The 18,796-nt window shown below is 47.1% G+C and overlaps 2 protein-coding genes across 8 annotated transcripts in view; one reads left to right on the top strand and one right to left on the bottom strand.

The window, feature by feature from the left end:
* B3GALNT2 (beta-1,3-N-acetylgalactosaminyltransferase 2) overlaps positions 1 to 12,619 on the top strand; it is a 54,691-nt gene extending 42,072 nt beyond the window's left edge. The window contains exons 10-12 of one of the 4 annotated variants that reach the window (XM_059715611.1): positions 8,382 to 8,550; positions 8,985 to 9,041; positions 12,363 to 12,619. In XM_059715611.1, the coding sequence (XP_059571594.1) occupies positions 8,382 to 8,550; positions 8,985 to 9,041; positions 12,363 to 12,413 (277 nt within the window). In that variant the 3' untranslated portion in view covers positions 12,414 to 12,619. Of the gene's footprint in view, positions 1 to 8,381; positions 8,551 to 8,984; positions 9,042 to 10,774; positions 11,653 to 12,362 lie in introns of those variants that run through there. The other 3 variants (XM_019479768.2, XM_059715606.1, XM_006267189.4) reach the window with 3 other exon arrangements.
* Positions 12,063 to 18,796, bottom strand: part of TBCE (tubulin folding cofactor E) — a 50,173-nt gene continuing 43,439 nt past the window's right edge. For 2 of the 4 annotated variants that reach the window (XM_059715599.1, XM_059715604.1), the window contains exons 13-17: positions 18,377 to 18,530; positions 15,527 to 15,595; positions 14,572 to 14,631; positions 12,626 to 12,717; positions 12,063 to 12,358 (exon numbers count right to left, since the gene is read on the bottom strand). In XM_059715599.1, the coding sequence (XP_059571582.1) occupies positions 12,266 to 12,358; positions 12,626 to 12,717; positions 14,572 to 14,631; positions 15,527 to 15,595; positions 18,377 to 18,530 (468 nt within the window). In that variant the 3' untranslated portion in view covers positions 12,063 to 12,265. Of the gene's footprint in view, positions 12,359 to 12,625; positions 12,718 to 14,571; positions 14,632 to 15,526; positions 16,582 to 18,376; positions 18,531 to 18,796 lie in introns of those variants that run through there. The other 2 variants (XR_009455922.1, XR_009455923.1) reach the window with 2 other exon arrangements.

The following is an 18,796-nucleotide window of genomic DNA, read 5'->3' as shown; positions in this document are numbered from 1 at the left end:
TTGCACCCTGGGCAGCTGCAGGCTGCAGCCAGTGTCCAGGACTCGGGGAATGGAGCCATGGGGGCTCTAGGGTCCTGACAGCTACGGGGGAAGGTGTCTCCCAGCCAAAGAGTTAAGCTTTTCATTTGCCTTCTTATCCACAGGCACTGCTGAATGCCATGTTGAACAAAAATGTCAAACATTTAATTCAGTGACTGGGGGCATGTATGGGGACAACACCTTCTTGCCTTCACTTCCTGACTCTTTTCTGTGCACCAGGCCTGTTGCTGCTGGAGTAGCAGTGTATAGCTGTGTCTGTTCTGGTGCCCCCTGCCTGCTCCCCTAATCAGTGCCCAGGATTCGTGCCCCCCTTGCCCACCTCTAATTATGCTGCTATCCTGAGCACAACTGCTCTTTAGAATACCCTTTTCTAGGTTGTTTTGTACAACTGGCTGTTTCTAAAACACAAATAGCCTAAGACATTGTTTTCCCCTCTAGGGATAAAAGTCATGTCTGTACCAAAATGGTGTTGGGCACAAGGCTGAGGTGTCCCGTTGTTTAAGAAGGTACTTTTGATTGGTTCCTCTTGTTTGGATGGTTTTCAACCACTGTTTCCTGTGTGTTTATAATTGGCAGTTGAAACCTACTGTCAAATATTCGATACAAGGTGCAGTAACAACACTTACAGCATCCTTCAAAACACAGTGTAAAGGAAAATACAGAACGTCAAAACAAAACAGAACTTACAAGCTGTGTAAGTGTTGGTAAACTTGAACATGCGTGGCGGCTACAAATGCGGTTTCTGGCTGAAACAGTATCATTCCCTGTCATAGGCCTGATGCTTGTCAATTGACAGAAAGTTAAAAAATTCCATAACGGGTTCAAACATTTAATGTTATTATACAGGTAGCTGAAACTATAGCTGTGGGGTCTCCTTTTTCAGGCAGGGCGAGTATGAAAACACTTTACCGTATGATTCATTATAGGTGATGGCCCAATTGTAATCATCTACAATTATATTTGTGTTGATTTATTTTTTCCATCAGTATGTTGAGGTCTCTTCTCCAAGGGTTGGTACCTCCAAGGGTTGGTACATTCAGATTTTCACTGAGAACATTCATTGCCAGTGGTAGAGATACTAGAGATCCAGCAAGAATTACATTGCTGTCCTGACTTCATGTTGCCTTCTGCCTTTAATTATTTGCAGTGGTGTAACTGCAGACCCAGGTTTTGCTTAGCAAAGTATGTGTGTGTGTGTGTGGATGTAAATGTATGCACTGCGACTCAAACTAACTAGCCTAAAGTGGAAAAGACTTATTTGCTTGCAGCTGAGCATCTTTTGGGTGAACGTCAGTGCTTGTTAGACAGAGTAATACTGATGGTTAGCATCAGCCATTATGTGGGTATGCCCTGTGATAGTTTTATGCTTGCCTCTACCAAGCCATCAGCTCTACCCTACTAGGATCTGCTGCATCCAAACTGATCTGCAAGTATTTAATGGCTCTAAAATAACTGTTGGGCTATTAGGAAGTTTACTGAGGCTGTTGAACTTACTTCATGATGGACTTAAATTGTGTGCCTTCTTGTGAAAGGGGGAAAAACTGCTTTGTTGGCACACACATGCCACCACACGGGTGTCTGTCAAAGAAAGCAGAAGAGCACAGAACAAAGTAATCCCTGAACTAACCAGACAGCCTGCCTCATCTTCCAGACAGAAGTCGGAGGAAGAGCTGTGCCTGGTATCATGCAAGGGAATCATAAAGCACAGAATCCTTTTGCACAAAACGCTCAGCCTCCTGCCTCAGATGAGCATGTCTGTTCAAAGAAATACTTAGCTATTCCCTAGCCCTCTTCTGCCGCAGCTTGCAAAATATTCTCTGGAGCAGAGCAAATACCACAAATCGCATGTACAGGGAATTGTATACATCACTTTTTAAAACTAAGAAAGGAAAACACTAGAGCTGTGCTACCCTGTTCCAGAGGCCGTGTTTTAAATGGCAGACCTTTGGGCTGAAGGTGGCAGACTCTGAGGGAGGGATCCTGGGGAGCAGCACATAGCATGGGAGAAAACCCTGAATGCCGCCTGTCTAGGAGCCCTGTAATGGGGGCTGATCAGGGCTCCCAACTCTGCCGGGCTTCCCCTGGAACAGTAACCTTAGGACACGGCAGGTAGCAGGCTTCCACAATAAAATATCCTGGGAAGTGGGGCAGGGGAGAGAGTGCAGGGAGCTTTGGGTCTCTGTAGACTTGGAGACCTGTGTTTATTTTTAATGTAACATCAGTGCTGGGAGCGGGACTAGAAACTCGGTTGGGATCCAAGGCCTGAGGACAGGACTGGTTAGTGTCTTTGAGTTGAAGACTTCACTGGTTTGGTTTAAGGCTTTGCCACCAGATTGAGGAAGAAAGTCTGGGGCCCTGGAGAAAGAAGACTCTGGGGGAGGGAGGGAGAGGCTCTGCTTGTCTTGCTACACATACCTGCTGCCTATCAATTCCTGAATTTCTCTCTGGTCACCCCATAGGCAGTAAGTCTGTGGCAGGTTTGCGGGTTTGAAACCAGATGATTTCTGACCTGGTGCTCTGAGAGCTTGAGACTTGCTGCTGTGGCAATTCAAAGGCAAGATGGCCATCTCCAGAATGACCAGGACCCTCAACTTAGTTTAATTTCTGAATGGTCATTAGCAGGGATCCAGGTTTTCCAGTTCCCATGAGGAAAACAGAGAAAACCGTGGATTTTACCTTTTACCAGAGGCAAACGCGGATTTCTCATTTTACTGGAAAAATCTGTGGATTTTGCGCTTTTGCAAAGAGCTCACTGGGGGCTGGCAGAGTTCCAGCCTGCGAGGGGCTGGGAGGGAGCGGGAGGAGAGAGTCAGGCAGGAGGCACCATATGCACATGGCTGCCAGGCGGCCTGGAGAGCAGCTCCCGCAGGTAAGTCTGGGTGGGGGGATTGAGGTCCCCATAGGGAGGGAGGGAGGGAGTTGGGCAGGGGAGGGGCTGGGGTTGCTGCCCAGCCGGGCAGTACCTGGGGCTTGGGGCATGGCCACAACATACGGTCACAGGGCCCTGGTGGGGAGTGGAACAGGACCGCGGGTGGCTCATCCAGGGGGCAGGGGGTGGGGACAGCTCCCTGCAGCTACACACACTCCTGGAGGCCAGGGGGGACCCGCACCTCCTAGAGCTATGCGTGGAGCAGGGCAGGCTGCCTGCTGTGGGCTTGGTTGTGGGGGGGGCTGCTCCCTGCAACTGCGTGCGTTCCTGGGGGGCAGGGGTACCTGCGCTTCCCAGATCTCTGCATGGGTCTAGGGCTGCCCACTTCAGGCTCAGGCTTCCACCCTGCTGCCCTCTCCCAGGACCTCCACAGCCTGGCAGGGTAACACATGCCTGCCAGCATGTGGACTGTACTGGACTGCAACAGATCCAGCCATTTCCTGATGCCCTCCTTCAGCTGCCTCACCAGTGCCTGCACATCTGGTGACAGCAGCCTGCCCCAGCCAGGAACATTGATGCCCTGGAACTTCTTCATTTGGTTCTCCAGTTCCCTCACTATGGGGATCACCTGGCTGAGGAGGGCATTGCCAGCGCTGAGGTCTCAGTGACCTCAAGGAAGGGCTTGAGGACCACCAAGATCTGGGAGATGGTATCCCACTGAGCTCTGTTAAGGGGGCTGCTGATCCCATTCTCCCCAAGCAAGGCCATCTCATGGATGGCCTTCTGTTGTTCAACCAGCCTCTCTAGCATCAGGTTTGTGGAGTTCCGAGTCTCCACATCCTGCATGGTTTTGTGCTGCAGGATGCTCAGCTCTGCCTGTTTCTCCTGCAGCATCTTGCCTGTCTTGATGCTGCAGTGGAAGTAGCCTGCCACCTTCCTGCATTTTGAAATCAACTGGGTGGTAGTGATGGTGACATCACTGGCAGCCCTATTCCCCTCCAAGGCATCCCTGACTATGAGGTGGAACTTGTGTGCTACACGGCAGATGCCAACAAAGTTGGCATCCCAGACCGCCTTGACCATATTGGCCCCATTGTCAGTGACCATGAACCCGTAGGTGAGCTTGGCTTGCCCAGTGAGCCACCCCTACACCATGCGGTTCATGGCCACCATGATCTCCCTTGCTGTGTGGGACTCATCTATCACCTCCGCTTGAAGAAGAGTCCACCGATGGCCTGACTGATTGCACCAGTGCTCTGTGAGAAAGAGGTAGGTGTGATCTCAACCCCGGCTGCTCCAGACGTCCAAGGTGAAGTGCAAGGCTACCTGCAGCCCTGCCTTGCGCAGCTCCTCCTTCAAGTACTCCATGCATGCCTCATGCAGGGAGGGCACCACCATGCTGCTACAGGTGGTGCATGTGGGCACTTAGTAGGATAGGGCTATGAGCTGACTGAACCCTGGCCACTCAGCAAAGGAGAAGGGCTGGCCATGCACAGCAAGCATCTCCCCAATGCTCTGGGTAACCTCACTCTCCCTTGCAACACATGTCCCTCTGCAGCTTTCCCCCACCACTCCAGGGTGGCCTGCCTCTTCTTTGTGTGGACATGGGCTTGGGAGCAAGAGGGGGACTCTCCTTTGGGCACACACCCACTGGTGCCAGGCTGAGGAGGAAGAAGGCCAAGGAGGTGCTGCCTCCTGAGATGCAGCAGCATCACTGTGGTGCTGAAGTGTTTCACCTTCTTGCCCTGGCTGATCTGCCTTCAGCAGTGCTGGCAGATAACATACTTGGGATCATCTGCCACCTCAGAATGATCCCACACTACACTATCTCCCTGCCTCTTGGTTGAGGGTGGGGATCCTGCCTTACTCCCCTCAACAGGCTGAGGCACAACAAGAGGAGGAGCTGACACAGTTGAGTCACTTGCCTCCACCTCAACCCCCTCTGAGGTGCTGTTTTCCAGAGAAGGAAACCTGGGTCAAGAGGAATTTTGAGGGGCATGGAGCACAAACTCTGATTCCTCCTCAGTCCCTAGAATTTCTTTTGCTACAGCGCTCAGGTCCTCTGCTTCCATATCCAGCTCCTCCTCTGGCACTGGGAGGCTCATGCTGGGAGATGAAATTGGGGTGGAGGAGACTGTCATTCTGCTGGTGGTGGCTATTTCTGGTGTTAGGGGAGGAGGTGCAGGAATAGGCGCTGCTCCCACCTCCTTGGTCCCACTGGCAGCAGAAGACTCATGGCTGCCAGGAAAGAGGGTGCGCCTATGTTTGGGAGGGGAACTTGCAGTTCTAGCTCTCCCCCTACCCCTTTTAGCCCCTCTCCCTCCCAGCATGCTTCATATTAATCCTTTCTGTGCTGGAAAACGTGTCTGTGTACATGTGCTGCTGTAATATCTCTTCTTCTCTGATTACTGTATGGATTCATAGATTGTTAGGGGCTGGAAGGGACCTTCTAGATCATCGAGTCCAGTCCCCCTGCACTAGGCAGGAAAAGACAACTAGGGTCAAGTGACCTCAGCAAAGTGACTGTCCACTCTTCTCTTGAAAACCACCAGGGTAGATGACTGCACCACCACTGCAGGGAGTTTATTCCACAGTCTGGACTCCCTGACTGAAGGAGTTTTTCCTGGAATTGAACCTGAAGTGGCCTTCCGGGAGTTTGTATCCATTGCTTCTGGTCTTCCCCAGGGGTGCCTGGTGAACAGCTGTTCACTGAGTTCTTGATGTACTCCCCTAGTGTAGCGGTAAGCCGCTACCAAGTCCCCGCTCAGCCTTCTCTTCTGTAGGCTGAAGTGGCCCAAGTCCATCAGCCTCTCCTCGTATGGCTTGTCTTGCAAGTCCCTGATCATATGGCCCTTCTCTGGACCCTCTCAAGTTGTTCCATGGCCTTGCTGAAGTGCAGTGGCCAGAACTGGACACAGTACTCCAGCTGTGGTCTCACCAGTGCAGAGTACAATGGGAGTATCACTTCCTTAGTTTTACACGAGATGCAATGGTTAGTGTATGCCAGTGTGTTGTTTGCCCTGCTAACTACAGCACCACACTGCCGGCTCATGTTCATGCGATGGTCGATCACTACCCCTACATCCCTTTCGGCTGTGGTGCAAGTGAAATTGTTGCCATTGAGCCTGTAGGTATGTTGGGGATTGTTTGCCCCCAGATGGAGCACCTTACACTTCTGAGTGTTGAACTTTATCTGGTTCTGGTCCACCCCACTCTTGAACCTGTCCAGGTCTGCCTGTATCTCCAGCCTATCTTCTGGCATGGCCACGCTCCCCCATAACTTGGGGTAATCTGCAAACTTGGCCAGCGAGCTTTTCACCCCCACATCCAAATCATTGATAAAGATGTTGAAAAGCACCAGTCCTGAGGGACACCACTGACCACTTCTCACCAGCATGACACATGAGAACTCTCTGGGTCCTCCCATGCAGCCAGTTTTCCACCCACTGAACTGTTGAGCAGTTAAGCCCACAATCTTCCAATTTTTCCACAAGGATATGGTGGGATACTAAATCAAAAGCCTTTTGGAAGTCTAGGTATATAATGTCGACCTTCTCTCCCATGGTGAGAGACCTGTTCATAGAAGGAGATGAGATTGGTAAGACAGGACCTACCCGCGATGAAGCCATGCTGGCTGTCATTCAGAATTTTACCCTCAATGAGTGTATTGCACATAGATTCTTTAATGAGTTTTTCCAGGATTTTCCCTGAGATGGAGGCTAGGCTGACTGGCCTATAGTTGCCCGGGTCCTTCCTCTTCCCCTTCTTGAAGATGGGCACAATGTTGGCCCTCTTCCAGTCCTCAGGGATCTCCCCTGTGTGCCACAATTTTTGAAAGAGTTTTGCCGGGGGTTTCACAATGACCTCAGCCAGCTCCATCAGCACTCTCCAGTGAAGTCCATCTGGTCCTGCTGACTTATAAATGTCTAGCTTTTCTCGTTGGTTTTGCACCAAGTCAGCATCCACATTGGGAAGGCTATCATTCCCACCATGCCCTTTGTGATCCTTATCTCACTTGTCTTTCCCCTTGGTCCGGTGAAATACCATAAGACTGTGTCTGACTTCTTCCGTGTTGTGTTTAGTTTACTGTATGTGTGTGTAATTAATAATAGTAATATCTCCTCTTTGTGTATGTGTGTGTGTGCGTGCACGCGTGCTTTCCTGCACAGTGATGGATCACACTGCCAGGGAAAACACAGCTTTCTTTTTAAAAAGTGTGAGGGATAAAAAAACCAAGAACAAATAAGAGGTTTTGTGGGGAAGGAATAAGTTGAAAAAAAATGGATTGGATAGGGATAAGTAGAGAGATTCTAGTTAGTAAGCTGTATCCAATCCTTTCCAAAAACAAACTAGCAGGAGACTAACTAGGAAGCCAAGCCAGTCTAATACCTTTCAGACACTGTTGCTCAGGCAAAAACAGCTCACAAAAGGGACAGAAAGGCTGCAGACAGAGGCTTATATGCTGTTTTTGTGTCCTTCCCCCAGAGCAGTGATTAGAAGGGGACTCAGGGAAAGATCACGGTCACTGGTCAGCTACAGATGTTAGTCTTTCCCCACCTTGCTCCCCCTCCCTCTTCTCAGTTTGTTCCCCTGAAAGACTGCCTTCCGAATCTTTTTCCGAATCGATTTGGGGCGGGGTCCTCCCGATTCAATTTGGATTCGGTGATTCAGCCTCTGAATCGAATTGGCGACCAAAGCTTCGCATACCCCTACCCACCAGGCTGCGGGGGGGGGGGGGGGGGGCATGAGCAGGGCTGGGGGGTGGGCTGTGGAAGGGAAATGAGGGGCAACATAGGGCTAGGGGGCCTGTGAGGGGGCCTTTAATTTTAATCACAGATTTTGGGTTTATCGGAGAATTTGAGATTTTTTATCAGAGAAAACCAGGATCCTGGGTCATTAGTTCCCTCTTTTCTAGGGATAACGGAATAAATAGCATCCCTTGCTTGCTTGCTACATTTTAAGAGAGTATCAGTTGATACTGGTGAAGCTGATACCAGCACAGCACATTTAACATCCCACTACCTGCCTGTTTGCTGGAAGTACCTGTCATCTATTTACAACATATAGGAGAGGCAGGGATCTGAGCAGGGAAGGCAGCAGGGTGTGTTGTCGTGCAGACTGTACGTATGTACATTTGTGGTTTTATAAACCAAAGCTAGCAGCAGTGCAGATGGTCTGTAAATTAGCTGGCTGGTAAAGTTTTTGGGTTTTGTGCTGAAAAATGTCTGCATCTGGAGGAAACAGGATGTAATTTCCAATTTCAAGACAGAGTCAAAGTGCTCAGTGGTTTGTGCTTGGCCTCAACAGACCTCAAGTCTTTGTGTAATAGGACTATTTGAATTATAAAACAGATTTTCCAGGCTTTTAAATCAATGCTTATTATTTAGCAGTGCAGAAGTACAGCAAGCCAAGTTGCATGGATGCTGAAGTGACATTACTTAAAAGAAGTTCACATCATTATTTTGATCTTAAGTTTCAGGCTGAATTGGGCAGTTGACCGAACTGGGAAGTGGCAAGAATTGGAGTATCCAAGTCCAGCTTATCCAGCCTTTGCTTGTGGGTCTGGTTATGTTATCTCCAAAGACATTGTTCAGTGGCTGGCAAGTAACTCTGAAAGGCTAAAGACCTACCAGGTACTAGAGGTGTGTTTTTGGAGGGGTTATTGGGCAGCTGTTGGGTTGCTCGAGTGCTCTAAGCTGCTGCTTGGAGTCTTTGCTCCAGGGGTTAGATTCTTCCCCTCCAGGTACTAGGATGGTTGTGGGTAATGCATGGCTTATTAGAGGAGAGATGCATGATTTGGGACTGAGAGCTCCTATTCTAATCATGGCCCTTGGAATATGGTCTCAGAAATCACTAAACCTGTCTGCCTCAGTTCCCAATTAGTAAAATGCCATATGCTTATTAACTACCTCAGAAGTGCTTGGATGATTAATTTTACCATTGCCAAAAGCAGGATTTCATGTTATATTGCATGCGCATGGCAGATATCATTTAGTTCCGAATTTCGTAGTGCATGCATTTTCTGAAGCTAATTTTTGCTGTTTATTGTTTGCATTCTGCAAATGGGTCATTTTAGGGTGAAGATGTGAGCATGGGCATTTGGATGGCAGCAATAGGGCCTAAGCGATATCAGGTGAGTAAGTCTATGGGCATTCTCTACTGGTTTCCATGGTGCTACTTGGATAGGGCAGGAAGGCTGAGCATTACAGCACTGGGATTGTTTTCTTGTGATGCAAGCTGCACGTTTGCTCAGCATCAAGAGGGCTGGACAGTGAGCGCATACACTACAGCAGGGGTCGGCAACTTACGGCTCGCAGGCCAGATCCAGTGTCCGGAGCCCTTGAATCTGGCCTGGAACAAGGGAGGGTATGGCAACATTTGGTGTCAGAGGAGTTTCTCTCCGAGCTGGTTCATTCTGGCCTGCCTCTGGAAAACTGTTGCCAACTGCTAGACTAGGCTACAGCCTGGAGGGTATGGCTGTCTTCTGGGCAATGCAGTGCTTCGCACTATTCTAAGGCACTGGCCCCCAATGTGTACGTGAAGGGCATTTGGAGAATTGGGCCCCTCAAAGGAGATGAGCAAAGGGATCTAATTTTAGATCCTGATCAGGCTTAGGGAGGAGGGTTCTGGGCCTGTGAAGAAACAGACCTCCCTCAAGGAACTGAGAGAACCTGAAAAGCAAACAAGTGCATCTGGGGAGCCTGGGCAGCAACCGATTCTAATTGCATCGCAGTGTTGTATTAAGGCACTTCATTTCCACTGAATGTCGCCTTCGGCCCCTAAAGCTGCCTCTGCCTCTAGGCCTTTGTCTCTACAGCAAACCATTTCCTAACCCCCAGGAACAAACAAACCTGCACATGGTCTTTGGCAAATGCTCTGAGGCAATTATCCTCACGAATGCATGCTGGGCTTTTCACTTTCAACCACAGCTGGCTCCTCTGCAAGTATTCATTAGTAGTTTTCCACATCTGACCTGTGCTACAAAGGGGCTGCCTGCATTCCAGCATGGCATGGAGATAAATGAGCAGGCTGAGATATGGGAGCAGTGTATCCACGGTGACATGCTGCCAGTACCACAGCATCTCATTTGAAGCTGGCTTCTGTGACATTCATGGAGACGTTCTCCCCATGCAGAGAACATTAAGCTTTTACCCATAAGCTACAGTCAGGTTCAGAAGCTTTCTATGGAGGTTAGGGTGAAAAATTCAAGGGCAGCTTGTTTTCATGGGGAAATTCACTAAAAACTGGTGGGAGGGGGAGCAACAGAATCCACCTAGATACGCAGAGCTAGCTGCATACTGGGCTTGGAACTATGGGCTGAGCTAGCCCGAGGGGAGGAATTAATAACCTGTCTAGCCCTACTTCATCCAGGAGCTAGGACTTTGTGCCAGCTCCAGTGGCTCTTCAGGCTGTAACCACAGAGTAGAGCTTGCTTGGCCTTCACAAACCCATTTTGCTCCCTCTGCTTCATTTCTGCTCACGGATGCTTCAAAGGGATTTGGAACAAAGCATGGTCTTACACCGCTGCTAAAAGCTTGCCTTTTGGCAGAACTTCTGCTGTAGCATTGTTAGAGCCTCTGGCCAGTAGGAATCTAGGCAAATATATGTTGAAGCCAAGTTAGAGGCCCACCAGCATGAGCAGACCTTTTTTTTTTGGTATGAATATTCCTCACCTCAAACATAGCAAAGGTCTAATGGGTAACGTGCACATACCCTCTGCTATACTGTTGGCCACCATCACCGACTCATGATCCTAGTAACAAGTGTGCAGTACACCATAAATACCTGATTCACTGTAGCAAGAGTGTTAATGTAGAAGGTGAAATCTTTTTTAAAATCTCTGATTGAACTCACTGTCTCTGACAGGACAGTCTCTGGTTGTGTGAGAAGACGTGCGAGTCTGGCATGCTGTCTTCCCCTCAGTATTCTCCACAAGAACTAACAGAGCTCTGGAGGGTGAAGGAACTGTGCGGAGATCCTTGTAGATGCGAGGAAAGATGACAGAGCGGAGGCCAGGCAGTGGCCATTTTTTAGGAGTTACCTAATCAGGAATATTTAAGGTGGTGAATGGTGGGAATTCCACCTGCAATGTATTTGCACATCCCTTTTGATAACTAATTGACTGATACCGTCCACATTAACATTTTCTAGGGTGGGTGTTGGTCTGAGAAAAACCAAAATGTTTAAGATAAGCAATTTCTTTTTTATTAAGTCAAAGAACTTCTTGCAATGAATAAATGATAAATGCACACAGCAGAATGCCAACTAGCTTATTTTTTAAATTAAAGCACTACTGACTTAACTCTGGGCTGGGATACTGTCTGAAGCCTGGATCTAAGTAAGGTCTGAGCCTATGTGTGCAGTCTTGCACTTGCTCAGTCTCCCTGAAGTCCAGGTTCTAGGCCAGTATATTTGTTTGCAGAATTAATGTAATTTGTTAATCAAGACAGCAGCGATGTGAGCTTGGAATAGCTGGGTTCAGGGTTTCTCTGGTGTGTTTTTATACTTAGTTTAATCATCTGGATGAGATGATGCCAGGTATCAAAGTTTGCTTATACCAAATCTTGAACTACTGCAAATATAGCCAGTTTCAAAAGGGAATTCTGATGGCTCTGTGAATAATTAAAGGGTACACACTTGAAAGTACAGCAGGTTCAAGCAGTTTACCAGTATAGACACTACCTTTTAACTTGTAAAGCCCTACAACATGCTAACAAGATATTTTTAATAAATTCTCAAATTCAGCAGTCTGGTCTAACGGCACTATCCATTTTTCTTACTGATTAAGTAGAATACAGGCTTATGTCTGTCAGCCTTTAATCTTAAATATTCTACAAAGCATTGGAGATGCTGTGTTTATGTCCTCTGCTTTTAAGGTCTTTAGAAGTGAAGGAGACAAAGTGATGTAAGTGGCCTTTTCCAGTACAACATTAGTTCTGTTAGCAGCTTGATGCTTGCACCTATTGTAAGTGAAAATACGATTCTGGATTCCATATTATTTTCTGTAATAAATGTACTGTTCTCTCCGCACCACTGCAACACGAACTTAGGGGAAAACTCCTATTCCACAACCATTTAGGCTGCCAATTTAAGGAACCAGCAAAATTCTGCTCCTCTGATATGCTAAACAATTCACTGAAAAACCAAACCACAGTGAGTTGCTAATCTCATTTATTGAGATACTAGTAGCACAGAGGCCAGGAGTTTCTTTCAAAACGGTTCCATCCCTCTGCACAAAATCCATGTTTTTCCACACAAATACGTGCAGGCACAAGTTGTAGAGTGATTCTGTTCAGGTAATCCCTGGCTTCTCTTCTGAAGTTGCACAGTCCTTTTTTAGTCCATTACAAATTTATATTACCACCGTACTAACATGCAGTCTCCATTTTCTATCGAGTAAAATTGCAAGGACTTCAGGTCATTGTCTAGCTCAATTTCTTTACCTTCCATCTAGGATTTAAAAAAAAATGCAGACGTTCATCAGGCTCATTTGAAACGCACATAAGTGGGAGTTGGATCAGATGGCTGCAGTTAACAGGGATCTATGGTTTTATGGCAGTTGAACAGAGCCTTAAATTACAGTGAGAAGAATGCTGTGCTTTAAGTGAAATGAGTTTCTTCCTGTGGCCTTCTAGAATGCAGTGGTGACCTTTCACGAGTTGTATTATTCAGAAATAAGTTTGAATTCATGCACTGATTTACTGAATGTCAACTTACTTTCGAACTTTCATAGGATAGTTTCAGTTCTGAACCAGGAATTTTAAGCAGACGATACAGCAATCCTTTGACCTTCTGAACAGTCATAGAATCTGTTGAGGGGGGAAAAAAAGAAAGCCAAGTATTTAACCAGAACAACTGGCTGATGCTTTTATGCCCCTGCAACTTTACATTTTCCATTTATGCCAGCAGAGTAGTTAGTCCATAAAATGGTTCTGATTCAGTTCTAAAAGCAAAATCATGCATTTTGTGGTCTGGGGAGAACTGCTAGCACCAAGCTGCGGTCTATTTTATTTTTAGTAGATTAGATTGATAAGTAACATGTTGGAATGCTACTACCTAACCTCTCCTCACCTTAGATACCAAATTACAGATTTTTAGCCTCATTCTTTCCTGTTCATGTTTAGGATGGATGATTGACCTAAGTGACCTTCAGCACATATCACACACCTTCCCTACTAGCACCCCTCCTGGTTTGACATGGTATGGTATACCATCCTGGTATGTTTGGCCCCAGGGCTCAGCTTTCCCAGAACAAACAGACAAGTGTCTTTCTGGAACCATTTCTGTACGCAGTTTGCAGAATTCAGTTACTTTCATTAGTTCTAAACGTATTGCGAGTGGTTATGCACTTACATGATGAACCGATGCAGAGAGCGATGGGAGTGGATATTTTTATAATGGAACTTGAATGAGTAAATTTAGTTTGTAAAAGGGGTTCACTGTGTTTGGAATAGAGATACTGGATATTTTGGTTATTTTTTCATTTTTTTTGAAGCTTTACCTGAAGGCACAGCAATAGTGAGTTATTCCTGTAATGCCACATTGTACTTAGACAAATATTTTTCTATCAAACATTTTGTAAAAGCTGTATCTGATTTTATGCAACTTGTGATAATAAATGTGACATTTATTTTAGAATAAATGTTGAACATGTCTTTCCTCAGAGAGTGTCTCTCTCTGCACATTTCACCATCCAGACATGCTTCTTTTCCTGCTTGGGAAGCCCAGAGCTTCAAACGGTCAAAGCTCTGAGAGGAGTCAGTGACAGCTATGAAACCAAGAGGTTCTCCCAGCCACACCATACACTCGGGTAACTGCAGGCACAGAGTTCCCATCCTTTTGTATTTAATTTCTGCCTTAAGCTTTCATTCTGATTTCGGTACCAAGAAGCCCAATTCTGATAACCAAGTCATGATTTTTCCAAACTGAAGCTGGAATTTTGCTGATTGTGACCTATACTGAAGGCAAATTCTTTGCACTTACTGATCTGAGTCCTAACCCAGCAGGTGGGCTACTGCTGTTTCAGTACACAAACACTGCATCAACTATAACTTGGGAGTTAACAGCATGACTAGTCTTTGGGATTCCCTGGCCTGGACACCACCTTGCGGACCCCCCCACTGTACCAAGACTAAAAGGCAGTGTTTAGAATATGTGCAAACTTCATTTAAAACTTGTACTTTTAAAAATTTTCAACAGGAGAGAGGCTGCAACTACCTGCCCTTTTCTGTACTGCCCCCTCCAGTTTGCTCATAGCCTGCTCTGCAGAGGGCAGGCCTAGGAGTGAAGGAATTGAGTGACTGTTTGCCTATTCAGAAAGATGCCCACTAAGAGTTGGAATTAAGGCAGCACCATACTTTTTCACAGATCAATGAATAGCCACCACATGGTAACAGGGCTCAATACTGGCTTGAGGTGAAAAGCTCCAGACACCAGGCTCATATCCTACTTCCAAATTCCTCAACCAACATTCAGGTTGTTTAGAATAAAGGCACTGGTTCTGTCTTTTAAGGTGGGCAGTGTCTTCAGCTGGTCACCTGTGCTGGCCTCCCCGGAAGCAGCTGCCTCCAGCTATCCTCAGACCATTTACAGACTGCAGAAAAGAAAAGCAAGCACCACACCAGCAGCTGCTGAAACAAACTTGCTAACATCCCGGTTCTTACCTGGTAGTTTCTTCTCCACTGGTTTCTGATCAGGTTTATCAGGACACTTAATTGTCACAGCTTAAAAAAAAAAAAAAAGGAAGAGAAAAGGGTCCTGTTGACAAATTTGGCTGGATTTCAAACCTAAGTCTACCACAGCCCACTTCTGGCAATAGCTCTACAGCTCTAGACAGAAGCCCTGAATTGTGGCTGTGTCCAGACAGGTCAGCAGAATAGAGGGTTGGGTTTGGGTTTGGTTTTCCCCTCTCAATTTGGCTAAATCAACAGAATCTGAGCCCTAACTGGAATGTGGAGCTCCTTGTTTTAAGCAGTCTTGCTCTGAATGCATATGTTACAGAAAAGCAAAGAATCATCAGCCAAAACTACACCTTTCATCCTGCTCCTCTGGATTTTGTCTCCCCAGCCCATGGTAATGTGTCACAGCCAGCTCTCAAACGCTTTTGACCCTTTAAGCCCCCTCATGCCACCTCTTCCAGAAATGCTGTCATTGAAATAACCCAATCTACTACACTGTGGCTGTAAGGGCATACTACCTCATCTGCTCTTCCTTTTGTGGATCAATTGTGAGAATGTAGGACACCTTTCTCTGCTGCCTCCTGACAGGTTCCAGGAATTATCCGAAGTTTATCTGCATAATATCTCCAGATTATTCACCAAACTGTATAACTGGGACTTTACACATAAGGTTGAGGGATGACTGTGGACCTTATCCCACAAGACTTCCTGCCCTTCAGGTGTTACAGACACAAAAGTACCAATCTAATAACACTGTAAATATAGAAGGAAATTCTTATTTACTGGAATTGGGTCTGGGAACATTATTAGACTGAACAAACAGGAAGCCAGTACCATGCATAAACTGGCTTTAAAACTTTAGTACTCTAGAAACAATCTTTTTGTAGCAGCTGGATTTTAAATGCAAAAATGTATAATATATTAATTTCAAAACTCTTACTTAGCAACTGATTTTTCAAAGTGAAAGGCTGTTGTCTTTTCAGTTCCCCTTCTTCAGGAGCACCATACTCTGAAAAACAACACGCATGCACACACACCTCTTAGTCAAATGAGATAAAGCAGGAAAAGCAAAGAAAAAGTTCTGCAGATAAATGTTTCAGCTAAACTCTCTCTCCAGTGTCAGTGCAGAGAGAAATCACCCACTAATCTTTTATGGGATAACCTGGTCCCTGGGATCATCCCACTAGTACAGAACTCTACTGCCCCTCGCTGTTACGCTTCCCTTAGGGGCAAGGACTCCACTCATCAAAAGGTTCTGCGACACAGACTGTGCAAAACCCAACAATGCAACCTCCCACCTTGTCACTTGCTGGAGTCTGCAGCCCTAAGCGAGGGTCCCCTATGCAATGCAGCAATGGAATGAGGGGAAGATCGCTCCACCCCAGAATGCACGGTAGCCAGAAGTTGAAAATACTCCCCTGGCACATGGGACACGCAGGGTCCACTCCTTGTTTGACCAATTCAGAGCAGGAATTTGAAGCCAGCTCTCAGACGAGTGCCCTAAACCCACCAGAACACCAGATATACAGAGCAGGTCTCAGATTTGCTGATGTTTTAGTTTGTATAAATACAGATTTATTGGAGCGGGGACTCGATCCTGTCTCCCACACACCAGAGACTGCCCTATCCACCCACTTAGACACCCAGTGAACAAGGTCTGCAATTGGGACATGAATCTTGGTCTCCCATACCTCAGAAGCACGTGAAGCCACAAGCTCATCTTGAGCGGAAAGCACCAGCATATTCTAAACACGTCTACAGGACCAGGTCCCTTCTAGAGAATCCTGTTTCAGGGCTGCCAGGGCCCTGACCTGTGCAGTGATGGTACTGGACAGACAGCTCTGCACATGCCACATCTGGGCAAGGAGTTCATGGGTTCGGCAGCAGCGGAGCAGCAGTTTGAACATGTTAACAGTGGTCAAGTCCCTTTGAGGATCTAGACTTCCTGTTTCCTACAGTCCAGGAGCCCAGCTGCTGCTCCAGCAGAGCTAAGGGCTAAAAGATGAAGCAAGACAACACTGCAAACACTTTTCTTTCTCAATTCACAAAACCACATTCAAATATGTAAGCTTAATAAGATTTTTCATCACTGACTCTGGAAGCACACTCTTAAAACCCTGGGCATAGCCACTGCATCTTGGTTAGGCGCCAACATGGTACAGCAACCAGATACCAGAGCTGGATCCAGACGTGCAGGCCCATGTGGGCTCTGACAATGTGAACCTCTTTGCAGTGCCACAAACCATATGGGTCACATATTAACAAGTGTGCTATGCAGCTAATTTGCAGTATGGGGCCAAAATTTGCTACTGGGATTTCCCGATAGCAAAAAAAAAAATCCTGGAAAAAAACCCCCCAAAAAGCAGCACAACCCACAATGAAGTGGCAAGCACCGGGACAAATGCAGAGACAAAGGAGCAGGCAGCCCAAGGCCTGCTCTTCCATCTCTGTCTACTGCGGAGCCCCTGTGCTGAGGTATCTCATGCCCCAGCCAGCTGCAGCATGGCTGGCTAGGGCGCAGGGTGCCTCAAGACAAGGGAGCAGGCTGCCTCAGGCTGGTTGCTCCCCTGTCTCCATGTGCCACAGTGAGGGGGCTTCGCTACAGAACCCCCGCACTGAGGCACATTCTGCCCCAGCCAACCACGATAGTTAGCATGGCAGGGGGAGGGACATCCAAGCCCTTTTGTCAACTGAGAAACCTGGGTAAGAAGGCAGACATCTTCCACACCGGTGCCTGACTGTGCAGAGGCATGTTCAGAGCAGGCACTGTATCAACAAGGAACTGGAACAGGCAGGAAATGGGGCAACAATTTGGCTGAACAGCCCAGGGATACCAAGACCACCCACCCACACCCGTGAGGATGTGACCTCCACTTCATTTTACATGGCATTCAACTGCATTTACCCACCAGTGATTGGGGCCCAGGCTCCCACCTCCAGCCTTCTTTTGGCCAGAGCTTCTGGGAACAGTTACTAAACAGTCATGTAGACCAGGGCAACAATCTATGGCCCAGGGGTCAGATCTGGGCCATGGAACACTTGATCTAGCCCACAGCCATGCGGCTTCAGCAGCATTCAGCCATGGGAGGCTTTGGCTGCAGGTGCTTCTCTGTGCTGCTGCAGACACGAGCACCGGCTGTGGACGCTCTCCCTGTGCTGCTGCAAAGAGAAGTGCTGGCTGTGACTGGGTTCTAGCACCTGCCTTGGACCCAGAGTGGATCGTTCTGGCCCACAGCCAGACATGGTTGCCTATCCCTGATTTAGAAGATGCCTGGGAAACTCCCAAAAAAAAATATACCAGCAGGTTCTGTTAGGCAGCTGGCCTGAAACCTGTTCCTCAGTGGAAGAGATGCCTGAATGCTCAGACAGTATGTGACTCTTGTGGAAAGTGAGACCTTAAATGGGACAACGAAGGACAACTCCAAGACGCAGCTCTCTGGGAAAACACCCTATCAATTTCAAAAAGCAGGAGCAGAACAATGGGGGCAGAGGGCAGTTTTAGAACTGCACAGAGGCAATTGCCCCAGTGATACTGAAGGTAGGAATCACACATATGGGCCCATTTACTGTTCTGCAACGCTGTATTGCTGCTTTTTCTTCATGAGCTCTTATATTTTTTGACTTTGGGTTTTCTCTTCCTTTTGTCTTCAAAAATCCTAAGTTTAACAAAATAGAGGTGGCAACAAAATAGGCAACAAAGCAGGTCAGGGCCATTCCCTGCACACTGAGAAGAACATGGAGGCACAACACCACAATAGGAAAATCTCCATTTTGCCTCCACTGCACTTACTAAGGCAAAGTAACTGGTATCTGGGATGAGCAGCAAGGAACTCCTCATGGGGCCTGTTTTTGTCAGGGTCCTGATGCCCGCCAGCTGCAAGCCATTCATTTCCAAACATTTTGCGATAGTCAAGCTCTGCTCCCTTTCTTTCCTGAGGAAGGATCTGTAGCGACACAAGGATGAACACATAAAAAGTGTCACTAAATGTCATTAGCTATTCGCATGTTCAGCACTTTTTTGAAGCTTTCAAGAATGATGAACTTCCAAAACCAACGAATTCATACTCAGATGTCAATCGTTGATGTTGCCATCATTACAGCATGTAATAAGAACAAAAGATTAAGGCGTGAAAGCTCTCAGAGCACAACAATTTTTATTAACTATGAAACATTTCAGATCCTTTCATGTTACTAACATCCTCTTAACACA

This window comes from Alligator mississippiensis, chromosome 1, assembly GCF_030867095.1.
Source record: "Alligator mississippiensis isolate rAllMis1 chromosome 1, rAllMis1, whole genome shotgun sequence".
NCBI classification, from domain to species: Eukaryota; Metazoa; Chordata; order Crocodylia; family Alligatoridae; genus Alligator; species Alligator mississippiensis.
This window is presented reverse-complemented; position numbering and strand designations above follow the sequence as displayed.